The sequence below is a fragment of the Numenius arquata genome, chromosome 1, assembly GCF_964106895.1.
Source record: "Numenius arquata chromosome 1, bNumArq3.hap1.1, whole genome shotgun sequence".
Taxonomy (NCBI): domain Eukaryota; kingdom Metazoa; phylum Chordata; class Aves; order Charadriiformes; family Scolopacidae; genus Numenius; species Numenius arquata.
In genome coordinates this window covers 124,488,244-124,511,666 of record NC_133576.1, presented here as the reverse complement: position 1 = coordinate 124,511,666, position 23,423 = coordinate 124,488,244, and the positions used below count along the sequence as shown (strand labels likewise).

Below are 23,423 nucleotides of genomic sequence, written 5' to 3'. Positions count from 1 at the left end.
CTCGTTGGGTTTTCTATCAACTAAAAAAACATTTACTAGGTAAAAAGGCAGAGAGTGGGCCACTGCTTAGCAAGGAATGCAAAAGTCAGCCATCAAAAGAAGATCAGTGAAGAGAGAGCCTGGCAATGAATGTCAGCAAGTTGTTCTTTAAGCTGAGCCTGGGAGATATACTTAGTTTCGGTTATCTGGATTATTTCTGTCTAAAAACAGAATGTCTGTTTTAAATGTGAAAATAAAGCCTTGAGAAGAGGGATCAGAATCCCAGCTTACTCTGTTCCCCAATGATGCCCACTGGATTAATTTTCTAATTTTTAATCAAGATGATGTTCTTCCCCATATGAAGAGTGCTATAAAAAAAAGGAAAATTTGATGATGGCTATTGAGGTCTATTGCAAGATGTAGGACCAAATGTATTTAAGCAAAATCTTCTATTTGGAGGAGTTTTGCCCTTTCTTGCAATTTCTACATAAAGAGGCAGGATATTGTAATAATCCTGATTTAAGTCACCAAATTGCGGTGAAGGACTTTGTTATTGACAAAGTTTCTGATATTTCTTCTTTATATTCTCATATATCTTCTTTTGAAGAAAATAACATTAGTGTCCATGATGCTGCACTCACTGAATTTTCTCTCTTCTGGCAAAAAAAAGAAGCAGCATTATATCTTTCAAGTACTTCAAAGAGCCACCTCTGATCTACCTTGCCCCACAGAGCCTGTTTCTTCATTGCTACTTGCAGACAGTTTTCGCCCTAAGACTTCAGGGGGGAATTCATAATTGAACAAAGCTCTCCATGGTCTGGAGGAGAGAACAAAAGTCACAGGAATTTGTTCTGTTGCCATTTCTGTTTTCCTACACTTGAAATGACATTAGAAGCCACTGACAGGAGGCAAAGCTCTTCCAAGAAGCCCAGCTCCCATTTTGGTCGCACAGTCAAATTGCGGTACCTCTTTGCTAATGTCATTCTGACCCTTACTCCAGGGAAGATCCCAGGATTTTAGTGAGAATGTTGTGAAACAAGGTGCTTCTGAGCAGGAGTGAAAGGACAAAGCATGGAAACAGCAATAAAATATTGCCTAGAAAGGCAATTTTTAATTTAAACATTGCAATGGCAATAGGCATTTTTAAATTAGCAGTATAATCAGTAAAAAAAGTGAAACTACCATTCTGTCTCTTCAGCTTTAGCATTGGCTTAATAGCACAATGAGGCTTTTTTTTTCTTTATTTTCTTTTTTTTTACAATATATTTATACAACAGCTTTGTCCTTCTGATATTTATTGATTACTAAAGGTGAAATTTCTGTGCTGTCATATAGAAGCATTGTTTGAGCCAGTCCATGGTAGTCAGCACCAGCACAAGTTTTATGACAGGCTGATTTTCTACAATCAGAAAGAAATCAAGGCATCAAAACCAGTAACATGGGGTTTTTTGTTTTTTCTACTTCAGAAATATTTGAATGCAGAGGAGGAGCTTCACAACATCAAATCTGTCCAAATGATATATGTCCAGGCTCTTCTCCGTTGAGTAAAAAGGGACATATTTTTAAGTATAACCAGTGCACTTCCCTAAAACTATCAGTGAAGATCAGAATCTCTCAAACATCCTGATACCATTGCTGTGCACATGTCTTACTGACTTTCTGGAGTTTGCCAAGGTTTGATAAGCACTAATCCTCAGAGTATGCCAGCGGGATACAAAAGGGTTATCATTGTTTCTAATCTATAGATCCTCTGAGGAACAAACTCTGATTCTTGGCACTTCAGAAATAAATTTCTCCTGCCCTTTTCCCTGCCATTTCCCCAATCCCTCGTAAAGCAGCTCAGCAGAGGGCAAGATGCAGCCCATTATATTTTAACAATGCAGCTCGTTATTATTTCTCTCTTCTCTTTTCATTACAACTCTCTGGCTGTTTAGGTGTCAATTCCCAGGAAACTGCCAAGCTTCAGAATATGTATTTATTAAAGGCACAAGCCAGCTACCCTTTGAAGTTGATGGTACAGTTCCCACCAAGTAAAAGGCCTATCCCACTAAGATAATAATTGTCCAGGTAAATTGTAGGTAGACTAAAGCAAGGGAGCAGGCCACTGAAAGGCATCTCAGCGGCTCGTAACAATACCTCTCTGTGGAACTGACATTTGGGGAACAAATAGCACTGAAAACCAGTTTGTGATTAATCTGTGTGATAGTTGCAAAACTGTGGACTTCCAATTGACGGTATATACTAGATGGACTCCCAAGAGACACAAAATGTCCATTTAGTCTTTATGCAGCCTTGGCTTTTGTGAGAAATCTCAAACCAAAAGTAGGAAAAAAAGTTTATTTTCTTTCTCATGGTGTTTCTTTGAGCTGAGAACAGTATCTTAGACCAGCACACTCTGCAGTGGAGAAGGCATTATGGAGGAAGTGAACATCCTAGAAAGAAAGGTGAAAATGTTATCAATGGAAAAAAGCACAAAACAAGATTCAGGAAACCTGGGACTGACACCCAGCCCCAGCTCCCTGGGCAGTTTTAATATAGGTTTTAAGCTACTGTGTATCTTGGCATGACATCTCTAAAATGCAGGTATTACCCCACAACAGCAAGATGTTCCTAAGGTGCTCAGGTTCCAGATAAAAAATGGCCATACATGCGTCTCACTGAACAACAAAATTTTAAAAGATTGTGTGATAAAATGGTGACTTTGGTTGATCTGTAGTTATTTCTCTGAACTGGTCTACCTTGTGTGTTGTAGGAAGTAGTGTCAAAAGCACTCCTCTTTTTCTTAGCTACCTCAGCAAGAAGCCTTACTCCCATTTTCTGTCTTTCTTCCTCTGCTTCCCATTCCAATTAAGTCACTAAGAGCTTAAATCAAAGCTGAGGAAGGGTTGGCTTCTATGTAACTATCTTTTAGCAATCTTCTGGCAAATCACACGATGCCGAACAATGCTGTGTGCTCTTTTGTTGAGTGAAACTCTCTTTTAACAGGTTTTAGCAGGATTGGCAGTTTTCTTTAGGCAAAGTTTAACTACAATTTTCCCTGCACTTTTTTAAAGCCAAAAGTGAACTGAATGAAAGTGGTCCAACCCTGACCTGACAGAGACCTCTTTTATTGTTACACTTCAGTTATTTCTTTCTACTCTAAAAGAACACACAAAAGAGAATAACCTGCCTCCAGGACCCAGAGAAGACAGAGCTTTTTTTTTTTTTTTTTTTTCCTCCCCCCTCTCCCCCACCACAAGTGGGCAAGAATAGCATCTGTGTGCAGGAAGATCCAGCTCTCATGTCTTCCGTTACTAGCAGCAGGGATGACCAAGGCCTGCAGGTGAGAGCAGCCCCAACATCTGGCAGCGCATCTGTGACCTCCAGAATAGGCTTCTTCTGTACATAATTACACATTAGGCTTATTATGATCTATTGCTGATATGGTTCCATCTAGTGCAGCCAAAGCTTACAACTGTGCTTGTCGTAAGAGAGGCTTTTACATTTAGAATGAGACCTTTGCCTTCCTTGGTATGGATGCAGACACCTGATTTTGCAGACAGTAGTACGGAAATTCTGTTATAGCATTTTATGCTGTGTCATTTGTGTGGCTCAGATCTATTTTGGATCTTAACATTCTGAGTCTACAGAAAAACTTATCAGACCTGGTTGGAAATCTGCAAGTTATTTCCTACAGAATATCTCGACTTTTTCTAGATAAGTAAAATCACCCAAATTTCAGATGTCTAAATGAAAACATTACTGGGCAATTTTTCAGATTTTTACATTTTCAATTTTTATTTTGAAGGTTTCCACAAAAGCTTTTTACTGGTTGCAACACAAAACAGTAAGAGCCAAGATGTAGGCTGATGCTTATTTCTTTATTGGTTTTAATTAAAAAAATGATGTCTTTGTGTGTGCAAAGCTGTGGGACCAGCCTACATTTAGACACTCTGCTTTTTAAGATCCATCACCTGAGGTTTTAATCAGTATATGTTATTATTTTAATTATATTCTAACTTTATCTGCTAATGATAATTTTTTCCTTTAAATCCACATGAACACTTAACAATTAGTTCTGGTTTTGCTGAGTTCAAATAATGCAAATTCAGGCTATGAAAGTGTTGTTGAAAGTGAACAGAAAGTCATCTCAGTTTCTTGAGGATTTAGGAATTGTTTCTATCACAGTTAAATAAGCAGGCTGCTACTTTTGGCATCACTTTTAGATGGTGGGCAATTATCCAAGACACTTCCAATTAGAGTGCTTTCAGTTCATCCAATTTGTAGACCACAAGAGAAAATATTGTGTCATCAAATAAAATAATTGCAAACACTGAGACCACATCTAGAATACTGCACCCTTTTTGGCCTCCTAATTCAAGAAAAACATCAATAAATTGAATCAATTTCTGTGGAAGGTGATCAAGCTGGAGCTCGAGCTGGAGCACCTACCCTGTGAGGAGAGGCTGAGGGAGCTGGGCTTGTTCAGCCTGGAGCAGAGATGGCTTTGGGGGGGACCTAACAGCAGCCCACAGTGCCTATGGGAAGGTGTTCGAGGAAATGGAGCCAGGCTCTTCACAGCAGTGCAGGACAGAAAGGTGAGAGACAATGAACATATAAACTGAAACAGAAAAAGTTCAGACTGGATGTAAGGAGGAACTTTTTCCCCTGACTGCCTGAGGACAGTCTAACAGTGACACTGGTTGCCGAGAGAGCTTGCGCAGTCTTCATCCTTGTAGGTTTTCATACCATGAGCTGGATGGAGCCCTGAGCAGCTTGGTCTGACCTCAGAGCTGACCCTTGTGTGAGTAGGGGATTGCACCAGACATCTCCTGAGGTGCCTTCCAGACTGCACTATGCTATGATCCTTTTTTGACCATTATGGATGTGAATAGGAGCTCTCCAGCTATCACGTTCAATATCCTGGAACTGTAGGAGTATTTGGAAAGGAGGAGTTTACAGAGAGGGATGTTTATGTTTTCTGTGTAGTAGAAGGTCTTCTCCCCAACTTGTAAAAAAAATGATTTTGACCTTTAGTTATGATTTCTGTGATTCTAAAGACAATCAGATTGTTCTCATCTAAATCCCGTTCTCATGCTGGAAAAGCAAAAGAGAGTGGGAGTATCTGAATTCAGTGAAATAACTGGCAGCACTCTGTATCTCTGCTTTGCCAGGGCAAAGGAAGCATCTTCCCAAGCAGCCTTATATAGCTGCTGAGTGACTGACAGCATGGACTTTTGAGGAACCCCTAAGAGTGGGGTCAAAAGGTGGAAGCATTTTTTTTTAACAGGAGTGAGACCATCAGGCTGGCTGTCTCTATCATTTGGCAGGGTATGCAGAAAAGTTAGTAGTATCTCATGGTTAAAGACTGAATTGAGGGAATATGCACAGAATTTTAAGCTTCTCTGGGATCTCTAGGAAGTGATTTCCACTGGGAGGCCAGAAGAATGAATTCTGTATGATCACTTGCCTGAAAAGGCCCAAAGTTTTCTGAGAGGCAATGAAGTGTGGTTGACTGAGTGTGAGGGTGGAAGTCATGTTGTACTGATGAACTTAATTATGATCCTGCCCCGATTTCCTGGGAGTCTTGGAGGAGGTCAGTTCACCTTCTGGCTTCGGTTTCACCTTTGCAAATTGAGGGTAATGGCAATTGCCCATCAACCTCAGAGGGATAGTGAAGATTAATAACATAGGTTTTATGGTGCAGTGAATATTTAAAGTCCATTCCTACTTCAGATGTTTGTATGGTTATTTCAAATCCATGGAGGTGTGCTCATCAGAACAAACCCCATGTTAGATTTCTCAGTGTTTGATTAAATAAACTGGTTTGGAATCAAAACAATAGGGAAAATGTAACTTCAACTAATCGTTTCTTAAACAGTCGATGGTCTATGACCATATGTTGTTCTCTCTTCCCTTTAGAAAGCAATAGCAGAACTCTCCATCACCAGTGGACCCTACTCCCTCCATCTTCTTTTATTAAAAGTGGCATGTGGGCATGTGTTCAGGACAACAGCAATTACATGAGTTGGATCTCCATATCCACTGCGGAGATCTATTAGTAATTTCCATACCTTGTTTTCTCTTAGCCTGGCTGCTTGTGTTTGAAACTTTACAAGCATGAGTATTACTGTATTAAGTGACTGTGCTTGGTCTGACTGGTGTGAGTGCTGGTGTATTTGCTTTTGCTGCTATGTACATGTCTCTACCTATGGTGGCAACATTATATAGCTGGTTGCCAGAGGGATTGGATTGCCCTTGCCTGATAATTTCACCTGATCTTGGACTGATTTCAGCTGGCTTCAGGGCATTTTAATTATCAGCACACTGGCTATTGGACCGACCATCTCGTCTGATTGCTGGCACCATTTATGTTTGTCTCAGCCTATCAGATCTTCCTCATTAACTTCTGCAATAATATTCAGACAGTAAGTCCTAGGAACTCTTCCAGCTAATCCCCATTTTGGCTGCTGACCAAATAAGGCTTTATATGACACAACTGTAATTGCTTCATTTGTATGGTATTGATCTGCCATTAGGCAAAACACAAGCCAGCATTTCGCTAAGGCTCAAGTTATGCAGTATTATATATTGCTTGCATTGCAGTTGCAGCTAGAGTTCCCACCTGGGGAATGGACCCTCTCAGTCTCTGCTTCTAATTAAAATGATGAACTTCAAAGTGTTTGCATTATAATTAGACCAAAGCTTAAGAAACCATCTCTTAGTGGGGATCTTTCCGTTTACTACCTTCCTTATAATACTTCTTTATGAAAAACAACAGTATGGAGTCACAAAGAAGCATGCATAGATACAGAAATCTCTCACACCTCATTCTAAGTTTAGATCTGATGACAGTGTATCAGCTGTGCAGATCTTAGGAATCAGTGGTCTGTTTCTGGCAACAGTAAAAATCAAGCATCTGTGCTGATTTCTCAGTGTTACAAAAGGCTTTTGACATAGTGGCCACGTTACTTTAATGCCTTTGTGGACACTGATGTCAGTGAATGAATTCCCTCAGAAGCAAACTGCAGTTTCGCCCTATAGCTTTCCCATGTGGAGTTGCTTTCCTTACTGAGAAAAAATTAATGGATGAGCAGACTGCTTGTATTATAGCACTTCCAGTACCATACAGTATTTGGCTTTGCAGTCATTTCATGCTTCGTTCTTGTCAAGGTGAGACTGGGACTTGGTGGCTGAAAAGTCTAACCAGACAGGCAAAAGATTGGTGCTTATTTGAAACAGCACCTAAAATAGTGGGTTTGGTTTCTAAAATAAAAATATAGAAATTCAGCTGGATCTGGCTACTTCTCAAATGCCTGAGAACAGTAATAGAAGTAAATCCATTTTTTTGCAGTTGCCGCTGCTGAGATGGCAGGAGGTTTTTTTCTTTCATTTGTGGCTCTTGCTACAGATACCTATGTCTGTCACCCTGAGAGTGCTTAAATGGAACTCATTTTGTATGACTCTTCTCTGAGGGCATCTCAGAAACATTAGCTAAGATAGAGGACTTCTATCACCTTTTATAGAGCATCTTAAACTGACGGTTAGGTAGCTTGTGAAAAAGGCGTGTACAGATGCTGAGCTGAGCATCTTTACTGTAGAAGTCACTCCATTTTGACTTCTGATGTGGTTTTACTATTTCTTAATCTTAAAATGAGATCTTAAACTAATCAGTGGCTGTTATGAGGTCTTGCTGCTTGCAAGGAAGAAAATGCAACAACATATTATAAGAAATAGAATAACAGGAGAAGACCATGTCAATATAGATCCTCTTATCCATCTTACCATTATAAGTCCATAAAGGGTAAGATTCAGCCTGGCATAATGAAGAATTGGAGAAGTCTGATAGTGCAATCCCTTCAAATATTGCCAAATTTGAACCAGTGTCCAAAAATGCCATATATGTTCAATACTGCATTAAGAAAGATCTTGGGGCTTATTATATTAGCTGCCCTGCTACGCACTAAATAGAACATACATTTATACAGCACATTGAGATATGGGGCTGATTAGGAACCAGCTAATTTTTGCAGTGAGTCCAACAGGATATTTTACTTTCCATGATTTGTCAGTGAGACTCCTGACCTTTTTTGAAGGTCACAGGAACATTTCTTATGGGGACAGGTGACTCAGCCTAGGGCTGGGTCTTCCTGTGGATGAAGCTGTGAAATGCTCGGTCCAAGGCATGATATTTCTGCCACTGCTGGGATGTGTTGAATGGAGTGAAAAATTAGAAGCTGCTGAAACAGCTGCCACCTGCTTTGTGCTGGAAGATTTCGATGTAGTAAAATCTTCCTCTGTGTAGGGTGGCCAGAGTCTGTGTTCTTAATAGGCTGTCTAGTAATCCATCAGTCGTATCAAACAGATTGAGATGGATATAAAGAGGGAACAACTTTCTAAGTTATAAGGGACCACACCCTATTTCTAGTCAATAAGCACTGAATTGCATCCAAAAACATTTTTCCTAGCCTCATTCTGGATGAAAATAGTCACTCCGTGGCATTCAGAAGCATAAACTAAAAATGCCTTACAAGCATGGCTAAGATATTATGTAAAAGAAAATTTAAATCTACTGACCAACTTCAGTAATGATGAATAATGTTTTCAATCTTGTTTAAATCAAGTCAACCATTCAAAAAACAAATAGATCATTTGTGCAGAGAGCAAACTGCAGTGTTTGGCTTTTTCTTATGGATGGAGTGGTGTAAGGAGTCTCAACGACATGTGCCTGGATAACGTAACATAATGTCACTTAGAGAGCCTGCACTAATGCAGCCTAGGTAGGAGAGGAGAGGGACAGCATGAGACCTGGTAGAGCTTCATGACCGTGGCCCCCACTACGAGCCATTACTCCCCGTCTCTCAGCAGCACTAATCCAACAATGGTGGAACCTCTGCCTGGCACTGAAACATGTCCTGCTCCCCGCCATGAAACCCCTGCCTGTCCGTGCCATTACTAACATTTTCTCTCTCAGCTGGGGGCCCCTAAATTTAGGAGTTACCGGAGAGACAGGTGAAACAGCATCCAAACACCCTGCTGTCACAAAACCACGAGTCCAGAGCTGTTTCACCTAAGCTGCAAAAAGGCAAAAGGCTTTCTGCCAGCTTTGCCAGAGGTGAATGCTACCCTGTCTGAAAGCATTAAGTATCTGGGGGCATGCATTTAAAAACACTTATTTTACATATTTCAAATTTTAAAATACTATTGTAAGTGCTTTCAGCACCATCAAATCTATAAAAAAAACTAAAGAACCCAGGATTCCTGATGTTTCTGAGGTGAGAGAGAGTTTTGAGGCAGTTGGCAGTGGGCTAAGCTTATCCTCAGAGCAGCTCCTGCGGTGCGAAGCAGTGCTACACCGGTGCTCAGGCACTTCTGAAAAATCCCACCTCAAGCCTTTAAAACACGTATTTGGAGTTGCCGGTGTTGGACTGCAGCAGCCTATTCACATAATCCTGCTTATGCTGCAACCAGCAAGAAAAATTGTAATTTGAAACGGGGTACTGCTCAATGCGAACAGGATTAGGTAGTCGTTAGCAAAAATTAAAATAGCTGATTTGAGAGAAGCAGGTGTTTCTGCTTCTACTAAAGACTGTATACTGAACTAATATGAACAGCTACTCTAGGGACAATTTTATGTGTTTTTTATTTACAGCAAAGCTTTGTATAAAGCAGAGAAACAAGCAGAGTTGCCTTCCCAGGTCAACTGCTGTTGTTTTTACGTAAGCAAAATATATATTTAATTGCTTGTGCCAAGAAGTGTTTGCACACTGTAATTGGAATATCTTGCTGCAAAACAGCTTTCAATTTAAATAAATATTTTAAACTACAGTCATCACACCTCTAGCTGGTGTAAATAGTCAGAACTTCTTTGAATTCAAAGTAGCTATGGCAATTTTTAGCAGCAGTAGGTCTCCCATTAATTGGAACTCCTGCTGATCCTCAAGGTGTCAGTTTGGCTCATATTTGTTTACAAAGCTCAGTTCAAGTAACTAAGCTGCATACTTAGGATATACATAGAATCTGTAAATGCTCAGTGCCCCTGGAAATTAACCATCTTATTTGGATGGCTAAGTGAAGAGCATTATACTTATTTTAATTAGCCACAATTGAAAAGTATTTGAGTGCTGCTTTAAATTTTCTATCATCTCTAGACAAAGAATAACAATATATACACACTCTTGTAAAGATACTTTATTCCTAGTGCTTTTAGAATATTTTGGGATGTTGTTCTGGAAGAGGTGTTTTAAATGCAGTTAGACAGGGACTTTTTAAATAACAATTATAAATGGTATTAACTTCTAATGCAGCACACCACCTGCCCATAGCTTTTTTGCATGACTTCTGCCTTTCTGCAGACCAGTCAGTTCCTCAAGGGATACATGGGATTTGCAAGCCAGAATTCAAGAGGCACCCACTGTCCTGGTGGATCCTCAGCTGGGTCTGGGCATGCAACTGAGATGTCCGGTCATGTCCTTTCTGTGATAAACATGTATATAGCAATGGAAAAGTTTAGCAGGAAAGCCTGAGAAACTCATTGCAGAAGAGCTAATATTGTTTTGAAGACTCACAACTTGAATACTAGTAGCTCTTTATTTAGTATAAATGCTGGGCAAGCTATCAGAGCAAGTGCCAAGGATTCTATTTTGTTTGAGCTCTCAGCTACATGTGAAAATTCTTGATATGTGCTGTGCTTCAGTATTTGAATACAATTTTTTCTTACAAATAGCATTACAGCATACAAACCTTTATAAATACCAGTACAAAAATAATTCCTATAAATTTTTGAATGTGTTTAAAAAAACATTATTTCAAAGTTGGCCCTTTGTCATTAAAATTTAGGTTGTTTTTCTTGTAAAAATGCTCTTGCATTAGCTCTCTTTTTTTTAATGTTTGCATTATTGATCCTTCAAGCCTTCTGAGTACAGAATGATATAAGCTTTGGCTACATCTTCCTCATTAACGGAGTGCTTGTTTCATTCCTAATTTATTAAACATATTCAAGCAGTGCCATGCAGCTTTACACTTAATTTCTCTTGATGAATTGTCAAACACCCTTAAACTGTGCTGCATATGTGTCGTGTTACAGCCTGCCATCAGCACTTTCCAAACCATGGTTAAAATAAACAGCTCAGACGCTGGGCAGGTTTTAATTTTTTGCTTGGTAAGTTTGCATTTTAATTTTTCTCCATTGAAAATCGTTTGAACGGATTATATGAACAAGGTTTAAAAATGCAGCCGCTTGTATTTCACTAAATAGGTCTGAGACAGATCCTCAGCTGCATCCAGGGAGCACTCGCTTGTGCGACGAGGGGAGGCTCTTGGGCAGCTGTGGCCTCCTCTTCCCAAGCCACCTGGGCTGGATGCAGATTAGGTCATGAGAGAATAACTGCGATTCACATGACTGAAATGAGGTCACTGAACTCAGCTTCCCCGGGCTGTCTCTCTGCCTTGTCCCAAGGGAGGATACCCTCCAGCCTGTGCCAGGAGTACTGAGGGGCTTGTCTGGCAGATGGCTGCGTCAGCAGGTAGATGCAGGGAGAGACGTCCAAAGTGAAAGGAAGAATAAGAGCTTTGAGTTGCTTGGGATGCGTCATCAACTACCAACATGTCACTGGCTGTGACATTGTGCTCCTGGGAAAGCTTGTTTCTTCAGGGAACTTCTCCGGCTGCACCACCGCATCCATGGCTTCACTTCCCATTGTGCAGTAGTTTACTGATCCCCACCTCGTTCCAGGCACTATGTAGACATACTAGTATGTCTACAACAAACTTATGTGACTAAGTAGTCATGGATTTTACTGGAAAAAAAAGCAAATCCCTGTATTTTGCCAGTTGGTCCATACCTCACGTAGGGCCCACCTACAGTGCTTTGATCATTTAACATTCAGGTATTCTTTCTTTGAAGTTTGCTGTACCTTCAGAGAGCCTAGGGTTAAGCAGAGGTGGCAGCCTCTTCTGACTTCTAGGTGACTGAGCAATTTCTGAGGCTTTCAAAGCCCTGTGAGAAGGATTTGTGAAAAGGCTTTTAGAGGGTCGAGGTCTCTGCTTCTGCCTCAGTAACTGCAGTGGTGGCACCAGCAGTTCTCAGATGATACGCAGTGCAATACGGCTGCAGTTTAAACAAAGCTCTCTGTGTATATAGAGTCTCGTTTGTGAGTCATGTTATTTTTGCACATCCTGCTTGTTCATTATTTCAAGCGAACAGCATCCCCAGCACTAAGCAGTGAAACAACAGTGCCGCCGTCTGTAAAGATAATAGCAGAATTTCACCAAGAATCTACCCAGGATTCGGCGAAATGTCAAACCTGTTTAAATAGCTAAGACATTTAACTTTTCCTGGCAAAACTCTACCAGTTGCCTGAAAGATTGTTATTAAATGCTCCCAGCAGAGATCCTGCCTTTGTTGTAATGAGTACTTAGGGACCTGTCTGTGCCTTTAGGTCATTTAGTATTCAAAAGCAGGTATTTTGGGACCTGACTTCCTGGAGGGGGTCTCCTTTGCCACGTGTGCTCAAGCCAAGGCTGACTCTTCTGAATTGCATTCACGGATGGTGCTGAGTCGTGCTGATGGGTGGTGGTTTCCATCCATCCTGTGAACCACTGTGTATCCAGGGTTTTGGGGAGCTGAAAGACTTAGGCAATAAGCAGCTGAGGCTGAGACTGTGGGTACTTGTTCAAGTCTAATGAGGCTGGAAGGAGACTTTTCCACCTACTACATGTATTCATGCTTTGGGCATTAGGCTGTTGTGAAGAGTCATGATTTTACCATGCAGGATGCATTTCATGTTTTAGTTTCTGGTTTCTTAGAGATACTGCGTTGCTGTGACGGAATAGGTGCCTAAAGGGGCATATTAGGCAGAATTTGGTGTACCACCCTGTTCCCCTATGGCTGTCTCAGACTTCCAGCAATGCTTGTGATGTTGGCTGCTGTGGTCCCTAGCCTGGGCCTCTGTCTCATTCCCTCATGGTGCAGGGACCTTTGTGTGTCTCTGTCAGCCTTGGAAATGCCCCTGTTGCGGTTCAGCATGCAATTGCTAGGTACCACGGTGTTGTATGCCGTAACATTCAGGTTGTTTGTTGAACGCCTCCCTCTCTGCTTCATACAGACCGAAGTCCAATGGATGGGTTGTGTGTTAACCATTGCTATGACCCGGACTCACTGGAAGTCAAAGCAGACCTCTCTGCCAGCTTCTCTGAGCTTTGGGCTAGCACCCTACTGCTATTCATTTGGGTGGCAGAGGAGTTATCCCTGTCTGCAGTCATAGATGTTATTTTGAAAGGGACTGGGCAGTTGCACTGTCATCTGTCTGTGCAGTTTTATCTCTTGCTAACTGAGAAAGGTAGTTGGCACAAGTAGGCTCTTTATAAAAAGAAGTGACACTGATTAAAATTTTGAACTGCTTATTATTATTTACTTATGGGGTGATGGAAAGTAATTTTAAATAAGTGAGAATGATTTAATTCTCATCAAGTTTTTCATACTGTAATTCTATAGGCAGCTTAAGAAAAAGCTGTGATCCATACATTGAAGTCATTGTCCATCACAAGTAATTGTGATGTGAGGTATCACTGTAATGGAAGGGCTGCAGTTTTGACTAAACTGGCTTAACTACCGCATACAAGGGCTCTGTTTTCCTCTGACTTATGGAAAAGGCAGGACTGTGCAGTGACAGCAAGGATTAAGAGTCAAATATTAAAGCACTTGCCTGCTTTCTACTATTAAACTCTTACTCTTGCAAAGATTTCAATTCCTTTATTGAGGAACACGTTGTTCTTCAGTAGGAGCTTTGACTAAGTGTGGTATTGAGGATACAGTCCTGGTTTTTAATGACGAAAGAACACTTTCTGCCACAGATACTCGAGTTTCAAAATGCCTTCCTCTGTGGCAGAATGAAGCATTGTCTAGGATGAGTATGAGTGATCTAGCCTGGCTCTGAGGTCTCACGTATATAATTTTCAATGTAGTCACCATTGCACCTATTGAGATCCGAGTTACAACATTTCTGTGGGAGATACAGCAGTGTTGAACAAAGGTTCTCTGTGTTTTGCTGACCAGAAGGAAATTATTTCCACATGTTGAGGTGGTTCTGGATAACAAAGCAACAGAGAAAGCAGTGTGAAACTAACCTGGTTTTACATGGCCTACTAGACATGATGAGGACATTAATGTGTTACATTTATAAACAATACACTTTAATTTCAGAGCAATGATTGCAGCTTAAATCCACATTTACTTCTTCATCCTTTTTATTTCCATTTCTCTATTGTGCTGTGAAACTGTCTATGGATATGGCTAATAACCCAGCTAAATAACCCTCTCATGAATGGGTTTCATTTATTTATTTATTGCTCTAGGATTACTATCAACCAGCTGCAGCTTCTCTAAATGACTGTGGGAAAATTTTCCTTGGTAATCATTAATGCTTTGAAAGATAAATTTGAACATTTGGCAAGTGAGAAAGCTCTTTCCCTTCAACATGGAAATTAAAAATGAAAACTTATATTAGTTGTCAAAAAAAATCACATAGTTGTTTTTCATTCATTTTAGAATATCCACGTAAAATGTCTAAGTAGACATTAACTTGAAAAGCTTGAAAAAAAGTTGTAAGTTATCAGGTAACATCTTCACTCAAGATAAGATAAAGATTGGAAAAAAAAACTTTCTAATGATTTTAGCGTAAGGACTTTGTCCAATTCAATGAGCTTTAGTGTTCATACTTGAGAGACTACAGCTTAGAGGAAATATTGTGAAGATGCTTTTACAGATAGTCTGATTGATAGAGCTTCCCATCTGCTTAAAAATAAGACTGTACATAAGTGGCTCATTGAATTGAGAGTTAGTGATATTCCTTGAGATACATTTCATTTTTCATGGGAGTGATCACTCCTGCCTGCATCTTTAGCACTGTCAAAGCAGCTGTTTATGTTATTGCTACCCAGTGTGACAATTAGACACAGTGGTATTAAATTAGACCTTGCTTTGGTTCCTGTTGAAAGGAAGAGTTTTGACATTGACTTTGTAGGCAGCAGGCTCAAGCTATATATCTAAGCCATTTTCAGAATAAGTAAAGTTGCTCAGCATCAAAGAAATAGTGTTTCTAGGATGATCTTTCATCTACGGCTCAGTCCCAATGTCCTTACAAAGGTAAAGTTTACATTTAGTGGACTGGAAATTTGTCTGTAAAGTGGCAAGGCTGGCCACACAGTTACCTTTCTGAATGGAGCAAACAGGCCAAAAGCGTAGGCTTTGTAACTAAAAGCTGAGTAGGAAAAACCTGTAGCAAATATGACTGGTTCAAAAGCAATTGCTTCCAAGAACAAAAGGGACAAATGAACAATTTCATTCCAATTTTGCAATTGCTCCTCTCCCTCTGGAGTGTGAACCATAATTAGAGCCCTTATACAAAATTACATTTGTCAGCCTGGCTGTTAAATTCCCCTTAAAGCTTTATCCACAAAGAGCAGTCTGTTATCACTCCCACTACAGCCTGCAGTTCTAATTTTCACTTTCAGGGACAGACAAGCAATTACTTTATCTGTATTGAAAATCTCGTATACATGTGACTACAGTGACGCTAGGTAAAGTCAGACCTACACACAAGCAGTTTCCAAATTTCATGACCAGCCAACAAGGACCTGTCTGGGTTCCTACAGGAGCTATATGAAAAGCTGTTACCAGAACACCACGAAGGTATGTCCTGAAGCTGACATTTGTCCCATAAATGGGGTCAGTGTTGTAAGGAATGCTCCTTAAGCTGTGAAACACCATTGTCTGTACCTGTCAACCAGGAAGATATCTCTCCTAATGAGTGAGAGAAAAATTTCCATTCTATGGCCAGAAGGGGACCCCAAGACCAGCCATCTCTAGAGAGGGTGGTGAATCACAAGCCTGGCTTCTGGTGCCATGAGATCTGATGGAGCCTTACCACCAGAGGATCTCTCTTCCCCGACCTTTCTCCGAGTGCTTTGAAGGTGTTGCATCCTCTCATAATTGATGAGGGGAAGATGCCATTGACAGACGTAGCTCTTGCCAAATCCCACTCAGCCCTGACAGGCAGATCTTGACAGCATTAAAGAAATTCAGAGAGAGAAATTCCATCTTTCTCAACTGCATATCGTCCCTGAGAGCTACTAGCACCTCACAGATACTTCTCTCACTTTGGAGATGAATGGTGCTTCAAGGATATGATGCCACTGCTCCACATGCCTCTGCAGATCTGCAAGCAAGCCTGGGCAGACACCCACCAGAAAGAGAGTTCATGTTTGATGGGCACGGATGCACTAGGGACCTCTGAACATGAAAAGAGGAAGAAAAAAGTTTCTTATTATGAATTATGATTAAATATTGATGTAGTTGCGTACCATTAGGATATGTAACTGTTGAGGCTCTTAGTAATAAAGATAGGAAGTCATATACTTAAGCAAGTGCAAAGGTTCCTCAGGAGGAGATGAAGCTGTGTCCCTTTCTTGCCTGAGTTCAAGTACAATTCCAGCAGCCTTGAGTTCATAGAGAAGCAGTGATTCTGTGCTTTAGCCTTCGTGTTGGCAACCCCTCTCTGCCTGCACAGATCCAAAGTCTCTCTCAGGTATTTCTCTCACCTGAAAAAAGAGCACTTAAACATGAGATGGAGGACACCAGGTTCACAGAGCCCCTTTCTGTCTGTTGTGCCTATGCCACTGTGCTTCTAGCAATGCAGGATTCATCTTTCGTCCAGTGGTAGCATAACGTGTATAAACCCTGCAGGGAGAAGTCTGCAGGATGTCCCAACTACCTGCTGGTATCTCAGCACCCAGCGAATGGTCTGGGTTTGGTCTTCCCAGTGCTTGAGCTTCTACTTGGCTGCACTTGGCTGCACAGAGAAGGTACCCTGCACCGCCACCATCCTCCCTAGCACTGCGGGTATTCTGCAGGCTGGGAGACAGAGCTCTCTTCCAGGATAGCAAGGGAGTCCCTGGAGTCACGGCACTAAGCTAGACCCCAAGCCTTGCATCTCAGCTAAGCCTCTACTGTGCTGGACTCCTCTAGAGCCTGCATCACGAATGTACGGATGTGCCTACAGCCGGCGATGAGGCTTCAGATGGGCAGGACTCCTGGCACTTCTTTGTGCATTGTTTCCTATTGACTGGCTCTAGACAGCATCATGGCCAGTGTGCAAGCTGTTAGCGCTCCTCTTCAGCTGTGCCTCACACTGCCTGTTCCTGCAGCCTTGGCCCACAGCTTGTGCAGGATCACTCTGATTGTGCTGTATGTCAAAACTGTGTGTGACACAGTGACTGGCAGCCTCTAGCATAGGCTGTCTGGATCTTGCCTCTTTAGTATATGGGAACACATTTTCCCATCTACTTGAAAAATCAGCCAGGGCCCACACTAAACAGATATTCTAAATGTAGGTCCAAATAAATCTGTGTAAATCATTTATAATTCCAGGCAGAGTTTTATCATCATTTTGCAAAAATTGTTTTGGTTGGTTGATAGAATTTTCTCGTTAAAATCCAAGCCATTCTGAAAGTCATTTCTACACTGGAAACATATTTTTCACATCTGAAAGTAACTACAATTATTTGTGCTGCCAAGGGCTTTGAAATATGGAAATGAGAGGTTTATTTAGTGTGTGGATCAAGCTTATAAACAGCTTAAGTCCTCATTCCTTCTAACATCTTAACAGCTGTGCAGTTTCTTACAAAATATGTTTTATCGTTTCAAGAAATGCTGTTAACCTCGCAGTTTTAAAACTGAATGAACAAGGCCTCTTGGACAAATTGAAAAACAAATGGTGGTACGACAAAGGAGAATGTGGCAGCGGGGGAGGTGACTCCAAGGTTAGCCTCAATGTCACCAAAAGCGGGTAAACAGTATGTAAAGTAATTGGTGCATCTGCTGGGGTTTTACCTGCGATGAAACAGCTTCACCAGTAGCACAACACTGCTGGTACCTGCAGTTGAAATCTAGGTGTATGCAATTACTGTCAAAGCAAAAATATTTGCATGTTTTTAAGCGCCCTAAGGGGAACCCCAAACCAGTCTCTGCTGTGAAATCTATCACCAGTTCTCGGAAACCTGCATCTTCTGAAATTGTGATGAGCCTTGCTCTTGTGAACGAGCAGTTTGAAACCTTCAGGAGCCGATACCAGCTCAGGCTTATTTTCTACTACATTGTAGTAGGCAAAAATAATTTTTCAGTGGCAGTAAAGGGAAAGGGTGCAAATCAGTGTGACTGCCTCATAGCAATAACCTAATGCGTGGTCCAGGCTCAGGGATCCACTATTGACACAAACAATACTGGTACAAATTACAATTTTCATATGAGTATCCAAAATAGGAGGGCAAATTTCCTCTAAAATATCTTCACACTGACATTTTATCATATCTCAACAGCAAACTGAATTCTATGGTGGTTCCCTAGGCAGAACTTATCAGAATTTATTAGGCAGGAATTTTAGGCTGAATTTTAGGCTGAGGTGGTGACAGCTTCTTATTCTTCTTGCACTTCCATATCTTCCATGTGGCCAGTGCTGCTACTTCCTTGCCTCCTCACAGCTTCCTTTTGGGAAACTGCCTTGTGCTGAAAAGAAGCAAAGATGTGGACCTGGAAGATGTGGAGGTGGAGGAGGATGAAGATATTTAAAAAATGCTTCCATGCCGGGCAGCATGTAATAATATTTATTTATGTGCTTGTGTGTGAACAATATATAAGAGAATGTGGCACAGGTAACTGTGCAGGCACAGAACTATTCAGATATAGATGATTAAATTTGACTGATTTGTCATACACAGTTTATAGCTTTCTTTACAGTTGCCTACATATATTTTTTTCTTACTATTTTCTCTCCTTCTTTAGTCCTTCTGCTCTTTCATGCTGTGTCCTGGCCTCAGGGACTATCCCTTGGGCTGTTCTGCACTCACCCAGAACTGGTGTCCTAATCCTGTTCACTTTACCTTCAGTCCTGCTGCTCTACCTGTTTTTTCCCCACCGCTCTGCTTGCCAGCAGTCACAGTTGCAAAAATGGTCTCTATTTTCTTTTCCAAAGTGCTCAGGTGTATTAGACCTGATAGCACTTACCTGCAAGTGGAGCAGACACCAACTTCTTGTAAGAGAGGTCACAAGTGAACCATAAATCTCCCATGTTGCTACTATTACATGCTCCACCGAAGCCTGAGCTTTTCCATTATTCGGGGAGGGGTGTTTATTTATTTTTTAAAATGTCACAGGCAGGGAGTCACATCATTAAAATACCTCCATTTTCTTAAAAATACACTCCTTACAAACTGGCTGTGGCTGAAAGGTGAGGTAAAAGCTAGATTGCAAACTAAAGATGCTTTTAACTTACTTTCACTGATTACCAGCCACTGGTGCTTCGACTCACAAAGCAGGAAAAGGGAAAATTTCATGGTAGAGGGGCAGGCAGGGCCTCACCAGGGAAATGTCTGGAAGTACTGAAGGAACAGGTTAGGTGTGATGGCAAGTGACAGAAAAAGGAGGGGGGGAGGGTAGGGAATAGAAAAGAACAGCAAGGAGTGCAGTCCAGGGAGAAACAGGGAGGAATACAGAAGGGAGGAAGGAACACATTGCCAATGAAAAACAGGTGACACAGGCAGTTCAGGATACAGTAGAAAATACGGGCAAGGCAGCATTAGCAAAGGATGGGGAACATGACGGAGCACAACCTGTGGCCCTAGGACTATACACAGCCTACCTGGAGCTTTCACGTGACCTCAGGCCTGTTTCTTGCCACACCTTTTCCCAGGCACAGCAGAGGGAGTAGGCAGTACCAGTGCCCCTGGGAAGCCCCAGGTCTATCCTGTGCCCACACTGCCCACATTCAGTGGCACATCATGGGGACGAGTGGGCATTACCATATTTCTCAAATTCTGCGTTGCAGCAGCATCTGGTCTTGTTTCTTAATTACAGCTACTCCGTCTCCCCAGAGTGTCAGTTTGCCATTTATCATCTACAAAATCCATTTCCTTGTCCAGGAACAGTCTTGTAGGATCTGATCAATTAACGTCAATAAGACCCTTTCTACTGAATTAATGGACCTCTAAATATTTTAATTTTATATGCTAGCAAATGATCATTACTGCGATAACCAGGACACCATGCACTGTTGTTGTAAACCTGACTGCTACCAAGTCATCCTGAACTAAGCTTTTAAGGATCTCTAGCTAATACTTCTTTTCATTGTATGAATTTAAAAAGAACAAACCCTGAGCTTTGTTAGCAGCTCCAGTCCAAATTACAGGACTTTCTACTGTCATGAACAAGAATAAGAACATCCTCTTCTGCTGAAAGAAATACAGCACCTGAGACTTGACTGATAACAGTGCTGTTACTATTTGAGATTCACTAGTCAGAATATGAGAGTCTAGACCCAGAATAACCTGCCATGATAGTACAGAGGACTATAGAAATCAGGGAGTTTCATGAGAGTTCAGCAGTTCTCCAAAGGTTTGTTTTCCTCTGTGAAACAAGATTTCTCCTACCTCCATTCTGTACTTTTGAAAGGTCATCTCTAGCCTCCCCATCCCTTGTTCCCTTTAAGGAACAATCTTCCCCGTGTGAACCACCCGTGGTTTGGTGCCTCGGTAATTAAATCATATTTGAAGGTAAAGCTGGGGTCCCCAATTCATTTGAGTACTTTTGAAAGTATTATCCCAGATCTTAACTGTATGCCATCATCGTTTCATGTGATGCATGGGAAGGTATTTAAACACAGTGTCTGCCACTCTGTTCCATTGTTTTATAAAAGCCTGAGTGGAAGGAAGCTGTGCTGATGGAGCTTTCCTCTGGTCTCTGCTGGCAGCCCTCAGGAGAACACAGCGGCCCTTGTTTTTCATTCAGCGGATGAGACTGACCTTACACTTAATTAATGGCACAGCCATGAGTGGGTAATGAAAATGCTCCTAAAGCATACTCGTGATTGCATTTTTAAAAACCCTGTCTACCAAAATTCTGTATTGGTTTCAGAATCACTCAGTATTGTAATTTAAATGCTGTAACTACCCATTTGTTGTCCTGAACACAATTAAGTCAGAACATCATTAATGCCGTTTTAAGGCACTGCGATTTCGCTGATGTTGCTGGCACAAGATCCAACCTGAGGCTCTTAAAAACCAGCCCTTCCAACAGCAAGTGATTGATGACAGGATAGGAGGAAATGAGTAAGAAGACGAGAGCGGAGGTAGAAGGGCTGAGAACATGATGAAAGGTAGGAAACCAGTGTCCCTGCACGCAGGTCAGGCTGTGCCACCACTGACTTCAGCACATGGGTGAAGAATAGGGTCTCCTGTGCTATCACACAGAAGTTTTGCACTGTGGCTACATGGGACACATTCTTCTCCATATATTTATATTATTTTTCATATATTATCCTTACATGCACTTAAGGCAGATGAATCCTGTCTACGTATAACAAGGGAGATTCTCGGCAGCTGTACATGGGAAAAACTACACTGATTTTCATAAATTCTGCCAGTTTACTCTAGTTGAAGATTTAGACCAATATTAGGAATTCAGGAATCACTAAACAACTTGAAAAAATCTATAGTAATTTTCCATTGTAATATTGAGTATACAAGACTGAACTTGATGGGAAATTTAATTCTAAATGCTGGATTTATCCTCTATATGACTTAAGTGCATTGCTCTTGCTGATGTACAGCAGACCATACTGATTTTTAGTCTCGTCCCCCCTAAATATCGGTGGGACTATTCACGAACCAATTGTGAAAGCAGTGTAATAACAAGTTGTTGTCTCCGAGTTCATGACTGACACGGTCAAAATGATGCTTATTTGGAGAGGAGATTTTCAAAGAATGGAAAGATGCCTGATAAATGACTTGTCCTGAAAGCCAAGGTGATCTGGGAGCTGTTGAAAATCTCCTACTAAAATGGAAAAAAAAAAGAAAAAAAAAAAAAAAAGAAACAAACCCTAAAATACATGAAAGTTCACAACACTTGCAGTCACATACTGTGATTGCAAACAGGTACATGTTGCTTTTCTGAAAAGCATAAGTAAAAATATTCCTTTTCTGCTCTGCACACCCTCAGTATGGGTTTCTCATATTGGACTGTGTACATTTCCCATCGCAGCTGGCTGATTTGTAGTGGGACAAAAATCCTGTTCTGAAAGCATAAAATATTTTTAAATTTAGCTCAGAGTCCCTCTCCCTCATCACAGCTAGGACGCTCTGAGGGGAGATGTAGAGGACAGTAGCAGAGAGGAGAAACAAGGGCTTGGCCTCGGCCTCGTCACTGGCTGTATTTCAGCGGAAAGCCTCATCTGTGCTGGTCATTGCCATTGTGCTCAGAAACGTGTTGAAGATAGCATGGCAATTTTAAGCATGAAATTGATTGCTTTTCCCAAGGGAAAACCTGAGAGCTTCCTCGCAGAGATGATACAGAAAGTATGACATAAAAGGAGCTACAGCTGCAAAGAAGAAAAAATCCCTGCCTGTATCAGGCTTTATATACCTAAACAGTGCTGAAAAAAACAAGCAAAAGAGTGGGAGACATCTGTTGTCCCAGCTTGCTGCTGGTCTTGATAGTTCATCTAGAGCCCTAATTATCACTTTAATCAGTTTAATCTGCAACAGCTCCACAGGATTCTGATTTTCCATGTGAGAACAGTACCTGGATATCCCTTATCTTTGCCATAACCAGCCCTGTTACACTGCTGGGATTTAGGAGCACTGAAATGTGGCTCAGTGTCAATGCATGACATGTTACAGATGATGGGTGTCCAAATAATATTAATCATTTCGCGCTTATACTAGAAGCAACAGAGGATCATATTGACAGGCAACTTGCCAGCATCCCAAACTGCTACCCACTCATTTCACAGCTGTGGGACTCTCCCATTCCACTATCAACCTGCACAACCTGCTGCCAGGAAGCCCGAAGACAAAATGTAAGTTTGAATACTGAAAAAGATCAAGAAATAGGCGTTGTCTGTCTAGAAGCAGAGTATTCCATATGAATTAAATGTGTGGGATTTGGAAAGCAGATGAAGCATTCCCTTTACTTAAAGGGATCACTTGAGAGTACCTGGGAATCCTCTCACCCAACTGTAGCTGTCAAAAATTGTCATTTCTCTGAGGCACTGAGACTTCCTCCGTAGTAAACAGAGACAGGCATCTTGACAGCATGCTTCACCCTTTGTTAAAACTGGCATCTAAGCCCATCTTTTGGAGGTACCTACCTTTTTCTTTTAACCGCAGGGAGGCATAGACAGGCAGCCAAGCTTGAGGCTTAACTTCTGGGTGGAAAAACTCTGCTGAGGTGAATCACCTCTATGTATATATATTTACAAAGAGTAATCAGAATGTTTGGAAAGACAGGATCCCTAAATCTAAGAGTAGCATACAGGGTTCAGAAGCTGCTACGTCTATATTTAATACATATATACACAAACATGCACAAATATATTCATATATAAGCATTTTGGGATTTTCAGTTAAACCAGTTA

General features: G+C 41.2%; 1 protein-coding gene across 8 annotated transcripts in view; it reads left to right on the top strand.

Annotated features, from left to right (window-relative positions):
* GRIA4 (glutamate ionotropic receptor AMPA type subunit 4) overlaps nt 1-23,423 on the top strand; it is a 237,436-nt gene that overhangs the window by 203,416 nt on the left and 10,597 nt on the right. For 3 of the 8 annotated variants that reach the window (XM_074169068.1, XM_074169059.1, XM_074169042.1), the window contains one exon: nt 17,664-17,778. The exons of the other annotated variants lie outside the window; for them this stretch is intronic. In XM_074169068.1, coding sequence (XP_074025169.1) covers nt 17,664-17,778 — 115 coding nt within the window. The remainder of the gene's footprint in view (nt 1-17,663; nt 17,779-23,423) is intronic. 8 annotated transcript variants of the gene reach the window in all.